The sequence below is a fragment of the Talpa occidentalis genome, unplaced genomic scaffold, assembly GCF_014898055.3.
Source record: "Talpa occidentalis isolate TD23 unplaced genomic scaffold, MPIMG_talOcc4v2.1 talOcc4.2, whole genome shotgun sequence".
NCBI lineage: Eukaryota > Metazoa > Chordata > Mammalia > Eulipotyphla > Talpidae > Talpa > Talpa occidentalis.
Window position 1 is genome coordinate 33,173,831 of NW_023602073.1, and position 23,779 is coordinate 33,197,609.

The following is a 23,779-nucleotide window of genomic DNA, read 5'->3' on the forward strand; positions in this document are numbered from 1 at the left end:
TCTCGTGGCCTCGCCTCACTGTGGTCCCCCAGTCTGTCTGGCGGTTGTGGTCGCTGCCCTTACAGCCCCATCAGCACAGGTTGCCTGTGCTGACATAAGAGCACCCTGTGCTCCTGGGCCAGGTGTCCAATAACCAATGGCGTGTGTGCCCCGCCCACACCCGTGGGGCCCTGGTCATTCATGCAGGCGGGAGGCCTGAAGGGCCTGGTGACTTCGTTTACCCTACACGTGGATGTGGAATCATCTGAAAACTTTAAAGCAGCCCTATGGAAATGCTCAAACCAGCAATTGCCAACAATGTCAGGGAGAGAAGAGAAGATATAAAAACGATATAAATTGAAAATGTTAGAACTGAAGTACGGTAACATTGGTTGGCTGTATGAAAAGTGCCGCTCCAGGGCAGGATGTTGAGAGCACGGGGACTGTGAGGTGTGGGGGCAGAGGTTGGAGGCTTTATGCTTTCTCCTCAATTTGTTATGAACCTTAAAACTTGTATAAAATATAAAGGATATTGAAACTATATATCAAGAAATGAGAAAACTAAAATTAAAGGTCACTGAAATGGGTTTGATAATAGAAAGATTATGGTAGATTATTCACAAGCACCAAAAAACTGGAACAACCCAAACATCCTTCCGTGTGTAAATGGATGAAAAATGATACACACCATCCAATACTACTCAATAGGAAATAGATAAAACCTCTTGATGCACTCAACAACCAGGTGAGGCTTAAAGGGATATGCAGAGGGGAAAAAAAGTCTGTCTCAAAAGGTTGCCTATTGCATGATTCCCATGTGTATGACCTTCTTCCAGACAAAAGGTTAGCAACTGAAAATTGCTCAGTTCTTAAACTTTGCAGTGAAGGAGCGTGTGACAAAAGATTTAACAGAAGGGAATTGTTTTGGTTTCTCTGTAATTTTATTGTGTGGTGCATCTGTAAATCTATCCCAGGATGGACCAATAAGTTTCTTCCCCGACCCTGCATTCCAGCAGCACCGCCATTCTTGCTCTCCCTGGACACTCCAGACATGGTCCCTCCCAGGACGCTTGCAATCACTCATCTTCTAGTCTGGAACAATCCACACCCAGAGGTCCATACTCGTTGCCCCCTCACTAATCCCCCTTAAGAAATTTGACCAATGCTCACTCAGAATATAAGTTTTTCACCTATATTTCATTATTAAAATAATGTCATGTGGTCTGTTATAGGTACACAGGGAACTGGGAAATGTGACTGAAAAAACATGGCATATTGGCTCCAATAAAATTAGCATCATTTAGTAAAAAAAAAAAAGAAGAGTGAATGGTTTTTACAAAAGGCAAACATTAGGGTCTGCCACTGTCCTCCAGGGGAGCAGAGACTGCCTGATTGTTCACTGGTTTCTCCCTGGCACCTACCGCCATGCCTGGCACAGCGTATCTTAAAAACTCTGGAATAAATTACTGTCATCTCACTGGTTCTCTGAAAAATAATAGACAAAACCCCTATTCAAAAGAGGACATTAAAATTCACATCTTTGTATTATTAATTAAAATAACTTTTGATGAAAGAGGTTTAGTCAAAGAGATAAATTCCTTCGCCCACTAAGGTAACAGAAATGAGGGTTTTTCCAGATGAGGGAGTTGTGTTGGGGCAAGGGAGAATTCCCCCCTCCCCATCTGGGTTCTTCTAAAACTAAATGGATGAGCAAATTCACAACAGACAGATTCGTGGGCAAACAGACCAAAATTTAATAGCATGTGTGTGGAATATTACATGCTTATGAACTCTGAAGAATAATGGTGTGAGCCTGTGATGTTTACTCTGTGTTTAGGGCCCTGAGGCATCAGGAGAGCGGGGGAGAGACATCCCATGCTGGGCGGATGAGAAGGGGTGACTCAGCTTCTCTCTGAGAGTAAAGGTGAGATTCTTGGGGAGCAGACATGGTCACTGTACACGTGACCAGGATGGTTCCCTCCAAACTACTGACACATTCTTGTGGGCTATAAAAGGGGGAGCCGTGATTACTTCTTTTATCAGGAAAAGGAAAAGGACAAAAAGCTCCTAAGTCCTCATGACTCTTACTTTAAAATATTCTGCACTATTGAAGTGACAGTAGCAGCTTCCTTAGGCACAGGGTCTCCACGCTGGTGACATCCCTGGAGGAGACCCTCCCTGGGCGTGTGGGGAGAAGCCCACCCAACCCTTTTGGGGAGACAGGTCGGCAAAGTGGGGCTCCTGTAAGAGTGAAGAAATTGGGAGCAAGGTGTAAAAATAGAGGGAAGTTAAGCACGATGGTGACAGACAGGGCCCGAGAAGAGAAATAGCCGGGGAGAAAGTCCCTGTGACAGGAAGATGGATGACGATGCCCTAAAACCCGTGTTGCCAGTGAGTTGCTGCTTTTCTTGCACCATCAGCACCTTATGTTTCTTTTGATGACAGTGTGGGGAGAATGCTGGGGCGCAGAGGAAGAGTTTAACACAGGATGAAGAAATGTAGTTTCAGAAAAGAGAGCTGAGAGGAAATTGAGTATAGGAGAAACATGAGTTTAATGAAAATGACCATTAAACACAGAGCCCCGCCCTGTCCCTGACATGGGATACAGAAATATTGGTGGAAAAGAAGACTGCACAGATTCCCAACTGTACATAGCAGTTTAGCTAAAAATGAAAGGGTAGATGTATTAGAGTGGTCCAGACAAATAGTCCTGTAGATTGTGTGTGTGTGTGTGTGAGTGTGTGTGTGTGTGTAAATGATTTTTTTATAAGTATTACAAGGAATTGGCTGACATAATCACGGCAACTGACAACATACTTTGACTTAGGTTGTCCTTTTAGTCATTTCTCCTTTCAAGCTCTATGTTTACCTTCAGTCTCCAAATCAAATCCCACCTCTCTAGGAAGTTCTCTCTAACAGCTTCAGCTTCGGTTCATTCCAGTGGCGCCCCAAAAAGGGAACAACAGAAAAGTTGTCAGAAGTGAAAGTGTCCTTTGTTTATTTTTTGTTCTTCCTTCTGTTTCCCTTTTTCGTTTGTTTCTGTCTCCTCATCTCATTACTTAAAAAAGAAAATCAGCACACACATCACTCTACATTGTCCTGTTTTATCACTATTGCTTTATAGATTCCCCAGCTACTTTACCAAGTAAAGGAGGGCAAAGAACACAGCTCACCTTTTTTTTCCTACGTCACCCACAGCACCTAGTAGAGTGTTGAATATTTAATGAACAGTATTTGCCTGAGTTACTTGTTTTAATAAATGTTCACAATAGTTTTAGAGCGGGTGTTTTACAGAAGCACAGAGAAATCAAGTGTCTAAAAACTAATATATCTATAAACTGGTTTTCTAAGTTAAAATATCTCATACAAAGTAGACAGAATTGCCAAATGCATTGTCAATATAATATTCTTTGTCATGTGAGAGAAAAATTCATATCAGGATATTTTCTAGCTGTGTTAATTTTAGACATCTTTATGATTTTATTGTCTTTCTAGACATACCCTTCAGCTATTTCGATCAATAAAAATTGTATTGGTAATACTAAAATATTTTAACAGGGAACTCCCTGGTGGTGCAAGGGGTTAAGACACAGCCTATGAAGCTGTCTGCAGCCACTGCAGCATGAGTTTGATCCCTGCCCAGTTTGAACCCTGCAGCAGACCTCTCCTGACGCACCCGCTGCTTCCCTCCGCAGTTTATTTCCGTCAGTCTTCCTGTTCTGTTCCCCACTCTGTCTCTGGTGCATCATCTCACCCCCCACACCTCTGGCCTGTACCCCAGACCTTGTATGCATCAATAAATAAATCTTTAAAAAAATAAATAAAATAAAATATTTTAACACTGTTAGTGAATGTCATTCTTGTTGTAGTCACTGAAAATATGCCATGCAAATTTATGTTTCACCCAACAAAAATTTTTGAAAACAGATTGACATTCAAAAATCAACAAATGCTTCCTTCTCAGAGTATTGAAATTATTGACTACATTGGGAACAATAATAGAGCAAATTAAATTTGATTTTATTTCCAAGATTCGAAAGGGACTAGAATTAAACTACTTGAAGGATCACTGATTATTGAATCCTATGCATTCTGACAAGAAATCCTCTCATGCCAGAAAAAATATGCATACGAGTTTGACATTGAGACTTCAAGAGAGCAGAGATGACCTGGGTAATTCTATCAGCATCTCAGTATGTGAGCTGGAAACACTAAGTTTATAGCTCACAGGGACCCTTAGGTTGAAGGACTAAATCTCTCCAAGGGCAAAGTCAAAGAATATACTAAACACGAGGAGGGTTGGTTGCTGATGAGAGAAAATCTCCCACAAGTCATATTCTTTTTGTATTATATGGGCCTTTTTAAGAGAAACTTGATTTGACATAAAGTTGGGAGCTCGGTATTGCAATGATTGAAAAGTTTCGCAGAGTTCAAAGGCAGGAATGCACTGGAGTTCTGGAAGGAAGTGAAACTTGCAACTAAGCTGCCAGATTCTAGGAAATGCTCTTGGTCAAAATCTGCTTCTCCTTTTTGCATTTCCTCCTGTCTCCTTTCTCCCTGAAGTTTGCCTCTCTCTGGTCTTCACTTCACAAAGTGGGCTATAGTGGAAGGCCACATGAAGTGGCAAGATTTATTCTTGTACATAATGTTGAAATTCCTGGATGAGACCATAGTTGACCAGTTAGTTCATGTTGCCAGAACTTCAACAATTAACAGTGGCCAGGGACCATCTTACCTGTCATCCATTTTACTGCCTGAAGACAGCTTCTGTGATTTTTCTTGTAACAGGATGCTTGAATATAATTTTGAAGTGCTCAGTTTTGAAATCTGCCCTAAATTTCCTTGTGGAAAGTGTCATAACTAAGTATACATAGTACACAAAATATGTCTAACATAACAAAAAAGAATTTGTTCCACCCTTACTCCCTTGTCTGCTCAACAGTCAAATTACATTTTTGATAGAGGATTGTAAAATGGGCAATTTCCACAGAAGAGTCATGAGTTTGCTAGATACTCTAGAAGTAGACGTTTATTAGATATACAATTTGGATATAGTTTGCAGTTAAAATTTATTTCTTTGGGAAATGAAATGTCATGAAAATGTCATACAATGTTATGAGAATAAGCTGAAATGAAAACTAATATGGTCATATTACATTCGACAAAAATATTAAAATTGCAAGGAATCATAAAAAAGACAAACATGTGCTAAACAGTATTAAGTAAAAAGGCATTATACAAATTTTATGATATCATTTGTAGAAGCTTGAAAACATCATCTCAATTTCAGTGATTCCTGGGTTGTATGATAATGGACAATTACTGTGTACTTTTTCATTAATACTGGAACTGTTATTAATGACTACTGCTATTTTAATAATTTAAAAAGTTTTTTTAATAAAGAGAAGGTGCTATCCCTGTAGTAGGAATAGCACTAGAACAGGGGAACAATGTCTTTATTGCTGACACGAATCAATAGTGATACATTACTAATGTGTCACTAGAAAAGGGTAAGAGCAGAGTGTGGTGCTGGATGAGAGCAATGCTGAAGAATATTCAGGCCTTTTAAATAAACTTTCCAGTTGAATATCCGATTATTCCCGTACCTTTAATTGAAAAGGTTTTCCTTGACCCCAATGCATTACTTTGCTGTGTTTGTTAAAAAATTAAGTGATTGCCCAAGTGTATCTATTTCCGGACACTTAATCTGTTCTGTTGATGCCTGTCAGGACTTAGGCCAGGATCACACTGTCCTGATTAATGCAGCTTTAGTAAATTTTGAATTCAGGTACTGTAAATTTTGCAATTTGTTCTTTTTTAAAAGGAAAAGGTATATATGTGCATTCATTTGTGTTTTCTGCAGCCAACCTCAGAGAGGAAATGTTCGGAGGCTTTGCAAGTAGCTGAGTGACTGAAACTGTTCCCGGTTTTGCTGCTGTCACAGCCTGGCAGGGAAGATGAAGACCTGGACCCGGGCGCCGATCTAAGCTTTGAGTGTGGCCATTTGTCAGGTCTTTCGGCAGCTGCAGCAGCTGTTTTGAGTGTCACTTGTCTTGTGCTGTGCTGGGGCATCTCGGCAGCTCCGTTGAGCATCTCCTGTTGTGTCTTCTGCTGTCTTCGTGAGTTGGATCCCGGCCTATAGTCTGGCAGCCACGTGCTCCAGGCCCTCAGTGGCAGGAAGACGCTAATTGGGAACATTTGTGTTTAGGACTTTACAACACTGGACACTGCTTCATGTGAGGTAAACGGCCATTTGTGGTCTCAGGAACTCTTTGTTTTTCCCTGGTTTTTAAATACACCCCATTATTGTTGTCCTCTGAGGCTGAGTGGTCTTGTAATTGTGTGCACGAGGGAAGAACTCAGACTGGTAAACTATTTGGGCACTGTCCTTGGCCAGCTTTAGTGCCTCTTTTGCCCCGTATCATCTTTATTTTGCTCTTTTCCTTTCAGTCTTGCCTGGCCACTTCTGCCCCTCTCCTATGGGTCTCCACCAGAAGGTGCCTTAATCTTGTTGTAAGCTCTCAGGCCTCAGCGGTCCTGCTCTGGGCCAACCCTGTTTGGCTGGACATTTACACCCAATGGAATGGTAACGTTGGGTGTTTCATTTAGAAACTACTTTAACTATAGTCTTTCTATTCTCTTTATTGCACACTAAGTGTACTGAAGTCCTCTTCTATTGAAGACCTTATGCATTAGAGTAAATTAAATAAAGAAATTAATTAATGAATTAATTAAATAAATCCCAGTTCCAGGTCTTTACCTTCCCTTCCAGGCTCTAACAGCAGCAAAGATGGGAACAGGTGAAGAAGCTGTGATTGCTTCTCAACCTTGGACATGTGCCAGAGACTTGGGGGGACATGGAAGGAGACACTGGAAACAGACATGGGTGAGAGACCTGTGGGGAGATTACAGTGGCAACATTTATCTTGATTTTGATTTTGTTCTTTTCCTTCCAGACTTGTCTGGCTCTTTCTGCCCCTTTCCTATGGGTCCCCACCAGAAGGTACCTTACTTTTGACAGGTTTTGGGGCTCAGTGTCCCTGTTTTGGATCAAACTGTTTGGTTGAGGTGACCCATAAGGGGATGGGTAAATTAGGGTGCTTGATTGGGAAACATATTCTCTATTCTGTCCCTTCATTCTCTTTCTTACACAGTGATTGTATTAAAGTTCCTTCCCATTTAATGTCTCATGTACTAGAGTATGTTTTGTTTTCATGTGGCTGATGGCAGAACCCATTTAGCGTGGGCAGGTTTGGGAGTCCTGGGTCCCTCACCCTGCCTGGTAACAGAACCTCCCTTTACTATGGATATCACACTGTTACAGTCCTGCCCATAGGCAAAAAAAAAAAAAAAAAAAAGGAGGGTTTCCCAAAATATCCAAAATACACCTTTCATATGGTCAAGTATTCCATTCCTTGGTATATATCCAAAGGTAAAAGCACTAATTCCAAAGGATATGCGCCTCCTGTGCTCACTGCAGCCTGTGCACAATAACCAACTATGGAAACACCTCAGTGCCCAATGACAGATGAGTGGGTTAAGAAGAGGTGGTAGACAGACACAATGAAATACTACTCAGCTGTGAAAAGTTATATTTGCAGCAACATTGACAGATGTGGAGGGGATTATGCTAAGTGAAATAAGTTAGAATGAGAAAGTCAACTACTGAGTGATGTCACTCATTAGTGGAATATAACGTAACCAAGCAGGGACAGATGAGACTAAACCAAAACATACTCTAGAAATATGAGGCTATGTGGGAGGGGAGGGAGAGGGTGTGATGTAGGAAACAAAGTGGGAAGAGGGCCCAGTGACGGTGGTGAGGACTATGGGTGCCCTTAGGTGGGTGTGAAGTGGTAACAAACACCTGAAGAGGTGTGACCCTGTGCCTCTGCACACATACAGTATGTAAACCCATGTTACCTCAGTAGAAATAATACAATCATGGCTGGGGGGAGAAACTATCTTGAGCAAAAGAAAATTGTCTTTTCCATCCATCACTGACCTGAGGACTTTGCCTTCGCCTCCTCACTGTCATGCACGCTGAGGGGCTGGTTTCCCACAAGGGCAGAGGCTGGAGGTGCAGGGACTCCTGGGGCTGCTCAGAGACTGCTGAGTAGAGACACTGCAGAGAGGGCGGCTCTTGAGGGGAACCAGAGACAGAGAGTCAGAGTAACCCCCACTGCTGAATGAGGGTCTGGTTCCCTAGGGGAGGGGAGTATGTGTGTGTGTGTGTGTGTGTGTGTGTGTGTGTGTGTGTGTAACAGGAGAGACAGGGCACACAACACAAGAAAATGGGGGAGAATTATACATCAAGTCCCAGCATAAATAAATTCAAATCTCACAGAGAAGGAGAATGTCAGCAAAACATCTCAATAAGTACAGTTCCATGAAGAAGCTGTCTTTGAGCAGGATGTGAAGAAGCACTGGGTCTCAGAATAGAAGAAAGTTTAGAAATATGTTGTGGTTGGACTGAGCTGAAGGAGCTGGGTAGGACCCCCTTGAGGCCCCTGCTAGGATGTGGTTGCACCTGACAGCTCCCTCCCCCTGACCCCAATGTTCACTTCAAGTTCTTCTTCTTTGGGGTCACTGTAGAAAGCACACAGGCCTCAGAGTCAGGGAGCTCCAGCATGGCACCCCCTCTGTTTTCCAGGGGGGTCACTGCCTCCATGGGCTGCAGCTACTTTCTCTCTAGACCAGAGCTGGAGGGAGTCCCACAGCGGGAGGGAGAAATCTGTGTCCTGCTGGCCTGGCCCAGGGGCAGGATTAGCCCAGGTCACCCCAATTACTGAGCTGAGCCTCTGTCTACAGTACAGGAAGGGAGGGAGAGATGGGCAGGGTCCATCAGCTCTTGGAAGATGTAATGTTACTCCAGGGTAACACTCCATGTGCAGCAGGGAAAGGATCTCAGATAAACCCAGGCTGGTTTCCCCACCTCCCTCCCACTATAATGTCAGGATGAATCTCCTTGTATTCATGGCCACACTGGAGGGGAGCACAGACAGACAAGCATTGTTACTGTGTTTGTTACCAGGATTGGAGGTCAGACTTTTTTTTTTTACTGTAAAAGTTCTTTTACTTTTATTTTTTAATTAATTTATTTATATATATTTTACATCATTGTTCCTTTTTAAACAATGTTTGTTTGTTTTTTCCTCCTCAGGTGTAGTCCCCATAGAAGTTCCTCCACCAGTGCAACCGTGCACCATCCCCACAGCTCCCTGTGCGCCTCTCTCCCTTAGGCTCCCCTGAAGGATGTCTCTGGTTTATAATTGTCTGTTTTGTTTTGTTTTTTGTTTTGCTTTGTTATGTTTTGTACTGTTATTATTTTTCCCCTACGTCTTATTTGTTTCCCCTATATTCCTCCTATATGTGAAGCCATCTGTTCTTTCTTTTCCTTCTGACTTATTCACTGAGCATAATTCCTTCTAGCTCCTTCCACGTTGCTGCAAATCGGATGAGTTTGTCTTTTTTCATCACTTAGTAATATTCTATTGTCTAAATATACCAAAACCTTTTGACTCATTTGTTGATTTGGGGGTATTGGGTTTGTTTCCATATCTTGGCTACTGTAAATATTGCTGAAATAAACATAGCAGTACAGTTTTCCTTTTGAATTAGTGTTTTTATGTCCTTTGGGTAGATTCTAGGAATGGAATTGCTGGATCATTAGGTAGATCCATTGTAGTAATTTGAGGGTCCTCCACACAGCTCTGAATAATGGTTGGGCCAGTTTGCATTCCCACCAGCCATGCAGGAGAGTTCCTTTTTCTCCACATCCTCTCCAACATTTGTTGTTTCTGTTTTTTTCATTTTTAATGTGGGCATTCTCATGGGACTGAAGTGTACCCCATCTTCTTGATCCATTCAAGATCCCCTGATTTAAAATACGATGAGAAAATACTTCACACCTGTGAGAATGGCCCATATCAAAAAAAACAGACCTAACAAGAGCTGGTAGGACATGGAGACAAGGGACGGTCCTGCACTGATTTGGGGAATATAGACTGGTTCATCCCTGTTGGAAAACAATGTCCAGTTTTCTTAGAAAATTAACTGAGCATCTGCCGTAGGACCCAGCAGTCCCATTCCAAGGTATCTACCCTGCCTCAGACGCCCATGAGAAGTTCTCAGCTATGAATTGGATTCGAAGTCTAAATGAATTAGCAGCAGGGGAGGCTGGAGAGAAGCCTCTAGAGCAGCTCTGCCTCTCACTCTCCCAGCCCAAGCTCTTATTAAAGATATGAACAAAGGGATAAGGAAACAGCGTGCAATTGTGTTTATACTTATACACATGAATAAGTTATTGCTGGAACAAGTTTTTCTAGTTAGTAGGGATCATGCACACAAGTCAGCATGTCCTCAGGGAACAGGAGTTAATTTGGGGAAGAAGTTCTGCTTGCAGAACTTCTAACCTCCTGGAACCTCCTGTGCAGAGTAAGCAGGTGCTCTCAGAGACTCCGGCTCCCTTAGGGCGGCAGGCACCAGCACACCTTCAGAGGATGTTACACTACTTCACAGGAAAACTGCACCCCCTGATCACTGCAGCACTATTTACAGTAGCCGAGCTGTGGAAGGGGTTGTACATAGATAATAGAATATTACTCATCAAGAAACATAAACTCATGCCATCTAGGGCAACACGGATGGAGCTAATTGAAATAAGCCTAATGGAGAAAGACAAATGTATCACTTAGATGTGGATATACAGAAATTAAACAAAGGGCTAGATTAAGCCAAACTTAAAAGCTATCCCTTGAGTCTCCCAGGCGGTGCCTGACTGCTGACTGGGTCTGCAGACCAGCCAGGCTTCTTGGCCCACCAGTGCTGGGTGGACTGACCCTCTGTAGTTTGGCATCAAACTCATTTGACGACAAAGCCTGACTCCCGCTGACTAAGTCCCCGATAGTGTTTTGTTGCACCTGTACCACCACTGGGTCCCCAGCCTCTGCTGTTTGCTGGGTCTGAGATGGATCTTGTACCTGATGCTGCAGGGTATTCTTTTTTTTTGTTTTTTTAAGATTTATTTTTTATTTATTTATGCATATCAGAACTGGGGTGTAGGCCAGAGGTGCAGAGGGTGAGAGGATTCACCAGAGACAGTGTGGGGAGCCAAACAGGCCAATTCACTGAAACCACTGCTGAGGGGAGCGGTGGGTGAGACAGACGAGGTCTGCTGCGCCATGTGGGTAGCTCCCTGGCAGGGGGTCAAACTCAGTTCCACACAGTGATAACACTGATACTTAACCCTGATGCCATCAGAGAGGCCTTGTTTTTAATTTATTTTTTACATCTTTTGATATTATTTAAAATAATAGAAGGGGACCAGTTTGTGCTCCTGCTTCTCTGCTTTCATAATATACACACTCCATCCTGCCAGCACAGGGCTCAGGTTGGGTTTACACGTGTGTTTGTCACGTTTGCTCAGTGTCCATCTCTCCTGACAGTGCAAGCTCCACATCTCCAGGGTCCTCTGTCTGCTCTCCATTGTATCTGCAGGGGAGGCAGCTTGGGGAGGCAGGAGCCAGCCAGGGAGAGGGATGCTGGGAAGTGATGAAGAGAACACTTGGGAGATGCTCCCTGGTTCCCTCAGAAAAGCATTTCTCAAAGTGTGGTTGTGGAATCATTGAAGTCACCCAGAACTTGTCACAAGGTCCATGAGGTTAAAACTATTTTCAAAATGTCACTTAGACACCATTTGTCTTTTCACTATTCTGACATCTGCTGAGGTAAAACTTAGTAAAAATGGAGCTTATAGTACTAACTGCAGTAGTAGTTAATATTCACCACTTCTTACCTCAGAAGCACAATTCCAAGCCAGTTTCATTTCAAAGTGTCTTGGCTGAAACACTGAAAATTATCTTCATTATTTTATAATCCTCAAATCCACATTTTACAGCACCTGATATGATGACATGCAAGTGCACACAGAGCACTTCTGCTGCGTTCCCAACTACCACGTGCCAAGGAACATATTTGCATGAGATGAATTAGACTGTTTTTCTTTTTTCGTAGGCAATACCACCTTCACATGAACGAATGAATGACAAAAACTGTGGCTATTTGATTTGGTTAATGAGCAGACATTGTCCTGAAAATGAGTGTGTGCTCCTTTAAGAAAATCAACTGACAATTGATAACTGAGAGTAACTTCACCTTGACAAAATGTAAGCGCTCAGAAAAAAACAGAATATGGAAAATTGTGTCCTATCACTAACTTGACAATTTCCAGTACTACTTTTACTTTTGGGATTTGTGGTGAAAAATAAAATGAATTTTTTAAAATAATTTTATTCCAGTGTAATGAACACTGAAGAGCTTTTTAACTTAGTGAAACAATACATTACTTAAAAAATTCACACATTAGGGCCTCCCCTGGTGGCGCAGCAGTTGAGCGCTGGGCTGCAGAGCTGCCCACAGCCTCTGCAGTGCCAGTTCAATCCCTGGCCGCCAGCGAGGGTCCCCAATGGTGCACAGACCTCTCCGGCCGCGCCTGCTGCTCCCCTCAGCAGTGTATTTCATCAGTCTGCCAATTCTGTTCCCTGCTATGGCTCTGGTGAATTATCTCACCTTCCCACGCTTCTGACTGTACCTAGTGCTTATATAAATAAATAAATAAATCTTTAAAAAAAATCACACATTAGCACAAGACCCCATTAATATGCAAGAGAGGACTATGGAAATGTAACAGAATAAGAAATATTCAGTGATATTGTTTCAGGTTGGACTTCGCAAGTAACCTTTGAGAAAATACCACCTATATAGTTTTAATTTAGTATCGAAGTGGAATATTCATATTATGTGAATACTACTCCAACATACTTGTGTGAGGCTGTATACATTTTTCATAGACTTCAACCAGAACCACAGACTAAATGCAGAAGGAGGGCCTCCCTGGTGACTCCAGGGGTTAAGCACCACGCTGTGAAGCAATCCGCAGCTTCTGCAGCACAGAGTCCCATCCCAGGCCAGCCAGGGAGCAACCAACATGGCTCAGCAGACCTCTCCTGACTTTCCTGCTGCTCCCCTTGGCAGTATATTTCAGTCAGTCCACCTGTTCTGTTCCCCGCTCTGTCTCTGGTGAATCCTCTCATGCCCTGCATCTCTGCCATGTACCCCAGCTCTTGTATGCATAAATAAAAATAAAATCTTAAAAAAAAATAAATGCAGAAGGGAACATGAAAATCCTACTGTCTTCTAATGAGACAGACAAGAAAGACAATTGCAAAAATAAAAAATGTAAAATATCCACTCTTCTTATTGCCATGATTATTTTCAGAAATAAGTTACTTTTCTTAAGAACACTTTCTATAAACACGTATTGGATTATTACTATTATTCTAAATGAAATAGCTACACGATTAAACTCAGCTTTATTCCCAGTGTGGTAAATATGGGGAGCGATACCTCCTAAACAAGATTATACTTGGCGTCCTCCCTAATTTGTCAGACTGGACACGGATCCGGGAAGGAAAATGACTGAGAATCGCAGACCCAGTGCTTGGGTCATGGAGACAGGGTGAGGAAGCTTTGGGTGAGGACAGGAGGGGCCAGAGCAAAGCCCCAGGTCCCTAGTCTGGTTCTCATAGTTCCAGGCCCCAGGGCTGTGTCCAGGGCAGGAAGGTTACTGTTGGGGATACCCCACTACCCCCTTAGCCTCCCTTCTGTCTCCACCACCTGTGCTGGGCCCTGGACACTTGTGACTCCTCCCCAGTTCTCAGTTCCAGTGCCTGAGGTTCCCAGAGAACCAGTCAGCATCACTGCCTGCCCAGGTAAGTCTCCACCCACCAGCCTGGAGTCAGAAGCTCCCCAGACCCCAGCAGTGCTGGTCATGGGGCCCCCAACCCTCCTCCTGCTGCTTCTCTCCAGGACTCTGGCCCAGACAGACACCTGGGCTGGTGAGAGCAGGGTGGAGGGAAAAGGCTTCTGCAGAGGAAGCTGCCTTAGGCCCCTCTGTCACCCCCGTGGCGCCCCTCAGTCCTAGTCCCTTTCTGTCCCCCCACCCTGCCTCCTCCTTTTGTCCCCTGAGTCTTGCCCCTTCTGGACCCGCTGCCCATGTTCAGTCTCTGGAGCTCCCTCCCTCCTGGACACTTTCTCCCCTGCCCCATCTCCCTGGGACTCAGGACCTGCCCGGGAGGAGGGTCCGCCCGGCTTTCACCCCTCCCCGCCCCAGGCTCCCCCTCTCTGAGGGTGTTAGAAATGGTGATGTCCCGCCCGGCCTCGGGAGCCCCGGTGCATCGCGGGGCTACGTGGACGACACGCAGTTCGGGGTTCGACAGCGACTCCCCGGCCAGAGCGCGGAGCCGCGGGCCCCTGGGCGGGCGGGCGGGCGGGGGAGGGTCGGGCGAGGAGACGCGGCTCCGCAGACACTCGGCGCGGAGGCTCCAAGCGCTCCTGGAGGCCCCGCGCGGCCGCCGCAGCCAGAGCCGGGCCGGGGAGCAGCGCGGGCCGGGGCGGGTCACCGCTCCCGCCCCACCCCCGCCCCGAGTCTCGGGGCCCCGTGACCCCCGAGGCCGTGGCCCCTGCCAGGCCCCTTGACCAGGAAGAGCCCGCGGGACTTTCACCTTTAGGTTTTATTTAAGTTTGGGATTATTCAGGGCGGGAGATCGGGTGCGGGCGGAGACCACGGGGTGACTGAAGGGCGGGCTCAGGGTCTCCCACGGTCCAGAGGACTCTGGGCTGCGCCGCGGGGCCCGACGGCGCCTCCCCCGCGGGCACGACCAGCTCCCCACGACGGCGCCGGGGACGCGCCCTGGGCGGGGACCTGCGCGCCTGGACCCGGCGGGCCCGCGGCTCAGCTCCCCGGCGCGAGGGGGAGGGGGAAGGTCGGGCAGAGCAGGACGGGAGCAGCCTGGGGGCGGGTGCGTGGAGGGGCCCCCAGACTCCTGGGGATGGGGAAGGAGGCGCCGCAGCTCAGAGGTGAGAGGGCTGCGGGGCTTTGATCTCCCTGAGGCGCGCACCCCGCAGGGAAATGGAATCAGGGTGAGGAAGCGCCCCCTTCTGGCCAGAGAGGGAGCTGTCGGCCACGTTTTCCAGCTCTGGGATGGAGACTGGCCAGGAGGCTCCTACTTTTTCTGTAGGACAGTTAAGGAATCCAGTTTCTCCTGAGAAAGAGGGGAGACCACCCCTGAAATCACCCTTCACAGGATCCTTTTGACCGGCAGCCATCATAGGAACAATGAGTTTCTCTGTCGAGATCTTGTTTTTTGGTCAGAGAGCATTTTTGGAGATCTCACTCCTGCCTGTCTGTGTCATCACCCTCCACCCAAGTCAGCAACAAAATGCTTAAAGACCTGCATCCCACCCAGGGCTCTCACCTGCTATCCCAGACTCCCAGACGAGGCTGGTTTCTGGGGTTTGTGCCCCTCCCTCCATATTCACCGTTCTGTCCACTGCAGGATGGTCACATGAGGCTGCTTCAGTGTCCATGGAGGAAACACAAAGCACGAAATTTCTGATTCTTCCCACTCAGGCCCCCAGTCGCCATATGTGACCCATCACCCCATCTCTGGGCATGAGGTCAACCTGAGGTGCTGCGCCCTGGGTTTCTACCCTGCGGACATCACCCTGGCCTGGCAGAGAGATGAAGAGGACATGGCCCCAGGAAATGGAGCTTGTGAACATCAGGCCAGGGAGGGGGATGGAAACTACCAGAAGTGGGCAGCTGTGGAGGTGTCTTCTGGAGAGAAGCAGAGATACACATGCCATGTGCAGCATGAGGGGCTGATTGCACCCCGAGTCCTGAGATGGAGTAAGGAGGGAGATGTGGGCACACGGCTGACTCAGGGGCATCAGAAGGATGCCCTTCTCCCTTCTGGAGACCTTCAGAGGGTCAGACTGAGGCCTCAGGTTCAGGGTCTGACCTTCTCTTCCCTTTCAGTTTCCCCTCCTCAGTTCTCCATCCTTGCTGTCGTCCTCATTTCTGGCTTGGTTCTCTTTGTTGGTGTGCTCATTGGACACAAGGTGGCTTCATGTATGAGGGGGTAAAAGAAGTTCTCAGGTAGGGAAGGGAGTGGGGAGATCTTGTCCACTGGGGGCTTTCATGTCCCAGGGAGAACTTGCCCTGCCTGGTTAATGGGAAGTACCATCCACACACGTGTGTTGCCCAGAGGGTATTTGGTTCAATCCCCTCTCATCTCCTTTCTTCATTTTTCCCAGTCCTGACCTGGGTCTTTACTCACAGTTCTGGAAACTTCCCTGTGGTGCAGGATTAGATGATTCCTTTAGGCTTCTGACCTGACTCCTCCCTGGTCTCGCATGATACTTCTTCCCACAGGAGGACAAGGAGGAAGCTACACTCAGGCTGCAAGTAAGTGTGTTCAAGGGTTGGATCCTTGAGCCCCTGGGGACAGTGTAGATGGAGCCCATGGGGGAGTCACTCTCATCAGTTCCTTCTGTGGTCTCATCTCTGACCAAGTTTTGATGTGTTCTCCCCCAGCAGCCACAGTCCCAGTGCTCTGAAGTGTATCTCAGACCTTAAAGGTGAGACCCTCGAAGACTGCTGGGGGGCTGGGGTTTGTGGCACAGTGGCTGGGACAAGATTATGGGGATGCTTTCAGGAGGACATCCTGAGAATGCAATGGACCATTGATATTGTTAACACTGAGGTAATTCACCTGAATTTCTTCATCATTATTTTCTTTCAGGGTATTAGACAGCCTTCCGTGGGCCTGAGTGTTACAGGATTTCTTTTCGCCCATATTGTGTGGCTTTATGATCCCCTGGTTTAAACCTTCACACCTGCAAGAATGGCCCATATCCAAAAGACCAGAAACAACAAGTGCTGGCAAGGATGAAAAAAGGGGACAGTCGTGCACTGTTTTTGGATAAAGACGGAGCCAGCCCTTATGGAAACAGTACGGAGGTTTCTTAAAGAGTGAATGTGGTTCTGCCATTGGACCCAGCAATTCTACACTGAGGATCTACTCACAGAGGATAAATACTCTCCTGTGAAGGGACCTGCACTCCTGTCACCACTGCAGCACTATTTACAGTAGCCAAGCTATGGACACCACCTGAATGCCCCAGACAGGTGGGAAATTAAGAAGAAGCTGGCATTACACATGTACATATATGTACATATACAGATGACTCCAAAGGAGATGAACATTGGGGTTGGGGGAGGGAGCTGTCAGGGGTGAAGATGCCACCACATCCTAGCAGGGGCCAGGGTGGGGGGAGGGATCCTGCCCAGCTCTTTACATCTCAAGGCAACCATGAGATATTTCTAAACCTCCTCCTCTTCTTCAGGTCCAGTGCTTTTTTAGTCCTGCTCAGAAGCTACTTCTGCATGGACCTGTATTTACAGAGGTGTTGTTCTGACACACTTTACTCTGTGTGCGATTTGAATTAATTTATTCTGGGGCTGGATGTTATTTGATTTCCCATCATCTTATCCTGCCATTCCTCTTACACACACACACACACCCACATACATACTCCCCTCTCCTTGGGAACCAGACCCTCACTCAGCACTGAGGTTACTCTGACCCTCTGTCTCTGGTTCCCCTCACAGCCGCCCTCTCTGTAGTGTCTCTACTCAGCAGTGTTTGAGCAGCCCCAGGAGTCCCTGCACCTCCTGCCTCTGACCTTGAGGGAAACCAGCCCCTCAGCCTGCTTGACAGTGAGGAGGTAAAGGCAAAGTCCTGAGGTCAGTGACTGATGGAGGAGACAATTTCTTTTTACCTTCACTGTATTATTCAATTGAGGTCAGCATTGGTTTACAACACTGCATGTGTTGAGGCGAGGGTCACACCTCTTCAGATGTTTGTTACCACATCACACCCACACTAACGGCACCCACAGTCTTAACCATAGTCCATTGGGCCCTCTTCCTACTTTGTTTCCTACTCTTACCCCCAGCCCATAACTTCCATTCTGCAGTCATATATATAGAGTATGTTTTGGTTTAGTTTCATCTGTCCCTGCTTTGTTTCTTTATATTACAAATATGAAATCATCCAGTACTTAACTTTCCCCTTCAAACTTATTTCATTTAGCACAATCCCATTCATATCTATCCATGTTGTTGCAAATCCATTATTTCATCTTTTTCACAGCCGAGTAGTATTCCATTGTGTATATAGCTTGTGTTCTTTATCCCCTCATTTGCCGTTGGGCACTAAGGTTGTCTTCATCGCTTGGTTATGGTAGACAGCACTGCAGTGACCATAGGAGGCACATATTCCTTGGAATTAGTGTTTTTACCTTCTTTGGATAAATACCAAGGAATGGGATGCTTGACCATGTGACAGGTCTATTTTGAGGAACCTTCATTTTTTTTTTTTTCTATAGGGGCAGGACCAATGTGCTATCCATAGAAAAGAGAGGTTCCAGGTTACCGCCCTGCCCAAGGAAAGGTGGGGCTGAGCAGGGACGAGAAGCTAAGGAAGAGGAGGAAGACGTGGAGTGAGATGAGGAAAGGACTGGAGGAGGCGCATGGAGCAGAGAGACAGGTGAAGAAGAAACCACACTTGCTTCTCACTTGGACTTGTGCCAGGGAGCTGGGGACTTGGAAAGAGACACGTGAAAGACAAAAACGTGAATGAGAGACCCATCGGGAGGCTGACCCTTTCCCATGGGTCTCTACCAGTAGGTGCCTTAGCCTTGTGGCAGGCCTTCGGGCCCCAGTGGGCCTGCTTTGGGCCAAGCCTGTTTGGCTGGGCATTTACCCATGAGGGGACGGGTAACTTTGGGTGCTTCACTTGGGAAATATTCGAACTATATTCTTTCTCTTCTCTCTCTCTACTGCACTGATTCTCTATTTTATAGTAATTATATTAAAGTTCTTTTCCATTGAAGGTCTTATGCTTTAGAGTATGTTTTGTCTTTATGCAGCTGTTGGCAGATCCCATATAGAGTGTGCGGTTTTGAGGGTCCAGGGAACCCCTCATTCTGCCCACTAACAGGATCAGACATCATTCCCACCCACCATGTGCCAGAGTTCCTTTTCTTCCACACCCTTCAATGGGCCATTCTCACAGTGTGAGGTGGTAAGTCATTATGGTTTCAATTGGCATTTTCCTGACCGCACATGACCAGCATTTATCCATGTACCTATTGGCCACATGTGTGTCTTCTTTAGAAAAAGTACCTATTTAGCTCCTCTGCCCGTTTTGAGTTGTTTCTTGTTTTGGAGTTCTTTGTAGATTTTGGATATTAACTCCTTGTTGGATTGATGATGTGCAAATAGTTTCTCCGATTTGATATTGTCTTGTCATTTTAATGCTAGTTTCCTTCACTATGTGGAAGCTTTTTAGTCTGATGTGATTCTATTGGTTTCTTTTTGCTTTTGCTTCCTTGGAGCACAGAAGGCATTATGGGCAGTGAAAATACTCTGCATGATATTCTCATGGTGGACACAGGTCATTATACATTTGTCCAACACCCTGAGAATGGACAACACCAGAGTGAACCCTGAGAGAAATCATGACTTTGTGACTGTGACATGCAGGTCCATCACTTGTAATTGACCTGTCAGTCTGGTCTTAACATGTGATTTAGACATGATGTATGAAGAGTTTTATAAATTGAGGAATAAAGTGTAATTTACTTTAGAAAGCATATTTCATGCTCATACAAGGACATTTAAATAACACTCAAGGATACACATAAGTCATTCCCCTCCATCCCCAAGACCCTAGTCAGCCAATGTCTGCTCAAAACCAGTTAGCAATTTATCTTTTCTCTTCTAATATATCTCCATGCGCCTGTCTGGGCAATAGTGTTTGTTTTCCCATCAGTAAAGGATTTCAGGTCAGAGAGTGGGGGGAAACATTTGCAAATCACAAATCTGATAAAGGACTGTATCTACAAATAATGCCTAAAACTCAATGATCAGAAAGAAATAACCCAATTTTAATAAGGACAAAAATAATGTAATAAATGAATGGCACCTCATCTGTAAAAATGTACAAAATTTCCTTACAAACAGCAACTTTAGTCATAGAAAAGTAAAAATATGAACAGATGCTCAATATCACAGTTAAGAACAACAGTGATACCATCACACCTAGGAGAGACTGAAAATGCAAACGCTGAACAATACCAGGTGCTGTCCAGGGTGTGCAGAACAGGAATCTCATCAGGTTCATTGTAAAAGATTCTTAGGGGCTGAGAGACACATCAGAGCCCTGGGCACTGCTGCTGCCGGGTTGAGAACAAAACACACCTGGTCAGAAATGAGACCACAGGAGGGAGTGATGAGGGTGACTCTCCCATGGAGTCCATTTACACTGTCCCCAGGAGCTCAGAGATCAAACCGCTGATCCACACTTACCTGCAGCTTGAGTGTAGATTCCTCCTTGTCCTCCTGTGGGAAGAAACATCATGTGAGACCAGGGAGTGGTCAGGTCAGAAGACCTAAAGAAATCTTTTAATCCTGCAGATCAGGGAAGTTTCCAGAGCTGTGAGTAAAGACCCAGGTTAGGACTGGGAAAAAAATGAAGAAAGGAGGTGAGGGGGACCAAATGCCCTCTGGGTACCACACATATGTGAGGATGGTACTTCCCATTAACCAGGTAGGGCAAGTTCTCCCTGGGACTTGAAAGCCCCAGTGGACAAGATCCCCCCACTCCCTTCCCTACCTGAGCGTTTCTTCCTCCACATCACAGCTGCAGCCACTGCAGCTCCAGTGAGAACAGCTCCAAGGAGAACCAGGCCAGCAATGATGCCTGCGGTGGGCATGAAGGACTGAGGGGGCACTGGAAGGGAAGAGAAGATCATACCCTGAGCCCCAGACCTTATTGTGACCCTCTGAAGTTCTCCAGAAGGGCTCCTGATGGCCCTGAGAACAGCCTCTGTGCCCACATCCTCCTCCTCACCCCATCTCAGGACTTGGGGCTCCAGCAGTCCCTCATGCTGCACGTGGCATGTGTATCTCTGCTCCTCTCCAGAAGGCACCACCACAGCCACCCACTTCTGGAAGGTTCCATCTCCCCCAGGCCTGGTCTCCACCAGCTCCATCTCCTGGGTCAGGTCCTCCCCATCTCGCTGCCAGGTTAGGGTGATATCCGCAGGGTAGAAGCCCAGTGCCCAGCACCTCAGGGTGACCTCATGGTCATTGTAGGGGTGGTGGGTCATGCGTGTCTTTGGGGGATCTGAGGTGGTAAATCAGAAAATTCACTTTGTGTTTCCTCCATGGACACTGAAGAAACCTCATGAGACCATCCTCACAATGGACAAGACAACCGGTGTGGCAGGAAGAAACATAAAATGTAAAAAACAGGCTAATCTGGGGGAATCTGTGAGATTCTCCTATTCCTTAGAAAGTTCTAGAATGAGGATGAAAACCCAGGGTAGGATGAAGCAGAGGGAGTGGAACACAGACTTTTTATTCCTGACCTGGGTGGAAGGTGAATGACACAGAAAAGCAGGAATCACATAACTGACAATGTTCTCAGACCAGAAACAAGACTGAGAGAGAAACTCGTGGTTCTCAAACAGGCCCCTGGTCAAAAGGACCCGGTGACGTGTGATGTCAGGGACTGTCTGTCTTTCTCAGGAGAGACGGGATCCCTTCACTGTCCTTCAGGAGAAGCCGGAGTCTCTGGGAGTCTCTCTAGTGCAGAACATGAAACCCAGGGGAGTCCCCCTCTCGGGACTAGAGAGAGGACTCATTTCCCGCAGTGACTCCAGGCAGGGGGGGACCGGGAGGCCTCCAGGCCCCTCTTACCCGTGCGCTGCAGAGTCTCCTTCCCGTACTCCAGGAATCTGAGCAGCCACCTCAAGCACCTGCCCTCCACAAAGTTCCTGAATCTCTCTGCCTCACCCTGGGCCTCCCACTCGCGCCGGGTGATCTGAGCGGCCGTGTCCGCCGCGGTCCAGGAGCGCAGGTCCGGGTTTAGGGCCAGGAAATCGGTGCCGTCGTAGGCGAACTGCTCATACCAGCCGAGGAGGCGCCCGTCGGGCCCCATGTCGCAGCCGTACATGTTCTGGAAGGTGTGAGAGCCTGTCCCTGCCCCGTCACCCTGCGTCACCCCGCCCGCACCCCCTCCCGCCCGGAATAAACTAAAACAAAATGAAATGGGGTGGAAGTCCCGCGGGCTGTTCCCGGGCAGGTTGCAGAGAAGCCTGGAGGGGGAGACCCTGAGCGACCCCCGTGGGTGGGGATGGGGGTGCTGACCCGGCCCGGACCCGCGCCAGCTCACCGGTCTCGCTCTGGTTGTAGAGGCCGCGCAGGGCGTCCAGCTGCGCTCGGAACCACTGTGCGCTGTCCCTTAGGATCCGCGTCTCCTCCTCCCACTCCTCCTGCTTCTCCTGCTCCACCTGCCCCGCCCAGGGCGCCAGCGGCTCCGCGCTCTGGCCCGGAGAGTCGCTGTCGAACCTCCCGACCTGCGTGTCGTCCACGTAGCCCACGGAGATGAAGCGGGGCTCCCCGAGGCCGGGCCGGGACATCGCGGTGGAGAAAAACCTCAGGGAGTGGGAGCCTGGGGGCGGGAGGGGAGACCCGGGCTATTCTTCTCCCCTTCGGGGGCTCGAGTCCCAGGGGGCGCCCACGAGACAGAAAGTGGGTGAAAGACGAGTGAGAGTGAAAAGCGGCTGCGGGACGAAAATGGCCGGGACTCGGGGGGCCAGAGGAGGCTGGGGTCTCGGGGGACGGAAAGGGGCCAGGACGGGGCGGGGCCGAGGTGGGGGGACAACTAGGGCGGCGGCGAGGTCGCGCCTTTCCCACGCCCGCCCACGCCCTCGCTCCCGCCTCTGGGAGCGCCCTGTCCCCTCCCGACCCGCACTCACCCGCCCGGGTCTCCCTCGGGGCCGCGGCCACCGCGAGCAGGAGCAGGAGGGCTGCGCCCCCCATCCCCCAGGACGCGCCTCCACCCGGGCTGGGGAGACGGAGTCCCGGCGGCGGGTGAGGGCTTTGGAACGGGAGCCGCGGGGCTGCTGATTGGCTGCTCTGGAGACCTCCAGGCAATGGGGAGTGAGCCCTGGGGTGAGTCACCAGTATCCAGGAAGGAGGACCCGACACAAACTGAGAGAGACGAAACTGGGGTGATAGGAAACCCCAACAGTAACTTCCAGCCCCAGACAGCGCCCTGGGGACTGAGACTGTTACTGAGCAGCCCCGATATAAAATGAGTTGCCTGACTGTGGGTCCTCACCCGCGCGCTTAAAAGGGACTTATTAATACTCCACTGCAGGCACACACAAAAGGTTAACAAAAGGCTTATTTACAAGGGAAAGGGAAATGAGGAAATGTCCAACTCAGGGAGAAAATAGGGAAATAAAGTCTTTAATGCGTCCCACCCGATCCGACGACCTGGAAACCCAATGGCACTCTGAGAGCTGGCCGGGCAAAGGAGCTGGTGGAGAGCCAATATGGGGGCCCTCCAAAGCCCACATGTCTTATTTTATACCAAACCTGGCTGCTTAACCCCACCCTCAGGTTCCAGCAACCTTCCCTTAGGTGGTGATGGGATTTGTCTTTCCCAATGTCCTGATGGCTTTGGTCTGGAGTGGGGGTGGAGTCCACAAAGCCTGCATGGGATTAGCTAAGAACATCCTTTTCCCCTCAACAAGACCTTGAGAGCCACACCCCCAATCCCACCCCTGCCCAGACCTGGGACTTTGCTGCCCCCTCCTCTCCTGTACCAAGACCTTTTGTCACACTGTTGCCTCCCTGAATCCAGGCCCAGGAACTGGGTCAGCGATTCTCAAACATTTTCCTTTCAGGATGTCTCTGCAGTCTCACAAATTATTATGGATCCCATGTATAATTTTTTATGTGGGTTATAGCTTTAAATATTTACTTTACTAGAATAAAACCTTTCAAAAAGATGTTATTATGCTGGGAGCCATGCTA

The 23,779-nt window shown here is 47.5% G+C and overlaps 1 protein-coding gene and 2 long non-coding RNA genes across 12 annotated transcripts in view; 2 read left to right on the forward strand and 1 right to left on the reverse strand.

Annotated features, from left to right (window-relative positions):
• The window catches only part of LOC119252011 (uncharacterized), a 105,221-nt gene extending 85,692 nt beyond the window's left edge, over window positions 1-19,529 (forward strand). For 2 of the 3 annotated variants that reach the window (XR_008553080.1, XR_005126685.2), the window contains 5 exons: window positions 16,256-16,288; window positions 16,418-16,461; window positions 16,626-17,011; window positions 17,495-17,629; window positions 18,274-19,529. This is a non-coding gene — a long non-coding RNA (uncharacterized LOC119252011). The remainder of the gene's footprint in view (window positions 1-16,255; window positions 16,289-16,417; window positions 16,462-16,625; window positions 17,012-17,494; window positions 17,630-18,273) is intronic. The other variant, XR_008553081.1, reaches the window with a different exon arrangement.
• On the forward strand, window positions 1,873-13,700 carry LOC129146404 (uncharacterized). Of its 2 annotated transcripts, none has more exons than XR_008553084.1 (4): window positions 1,873-1,903; window positions 5,843-6,220; window positions 6,752-6,865; window positions 11,995-13,700. It is a non-coding gene; the product is annotated as an uncharacterized LOC129146404 (long non-coding RNA). The 2 variants fall into 2 exon arrangements; XR_008553083.1 differs by lacking the exon at window positions 11,995-13,700 and adding an exon at window positions 9,143-9,617.
• The window catches only part of LOC119251995 (class I histocompatibility antigen, Gogo-OKO alpha chain-like), a 42,250-nt gene continuing 36,174 nt past the window's right edge, over window positions 17,704-23,779 (reverse strand). For 2 of the 7 annotated variants that reach the window (XM_054698493.1, XM_054698492.1), the window contains 6 exons: window positions 22,128-22,406; window positions 21,653-21,928; window positions 20,802-21,077; window positions 20,565-20,681; window positions 20,258-20,290; window positions 17,704-20,149 (listed from right to left, as the gene is read on the reverse strand). In XM_054698493.1, the coding sequence (XP_054554468.1) occupies window positions 20,085-20,149; window positions 20,258-20,290; window positions 20,565-20,681; window positions 20,802-21,077; window positions 21,653-21,928; window positions 22,128-22,374 (1,014 nt within the window). In that variant the 5' untranslated portion in view covers window positions 22,375-22,406 and the 3' untranslated portion in view covers window positions 17,704-20,084. Of the gene's footprint in view, window positions 20,150-20,257; window positions 20,291-20,564; window positions 20,682-20,801; window positions 21,078-21,652; window positions 21,929-22,127; window positions 22,407-22,713; window positions 22,809-23,779 lie in introns of those variants that run through there. The other 5 variants (XM_054698494.1, XM_054698491.1, XM_054698490.1 and 2 more) reach the window with 5 other exon arrangements.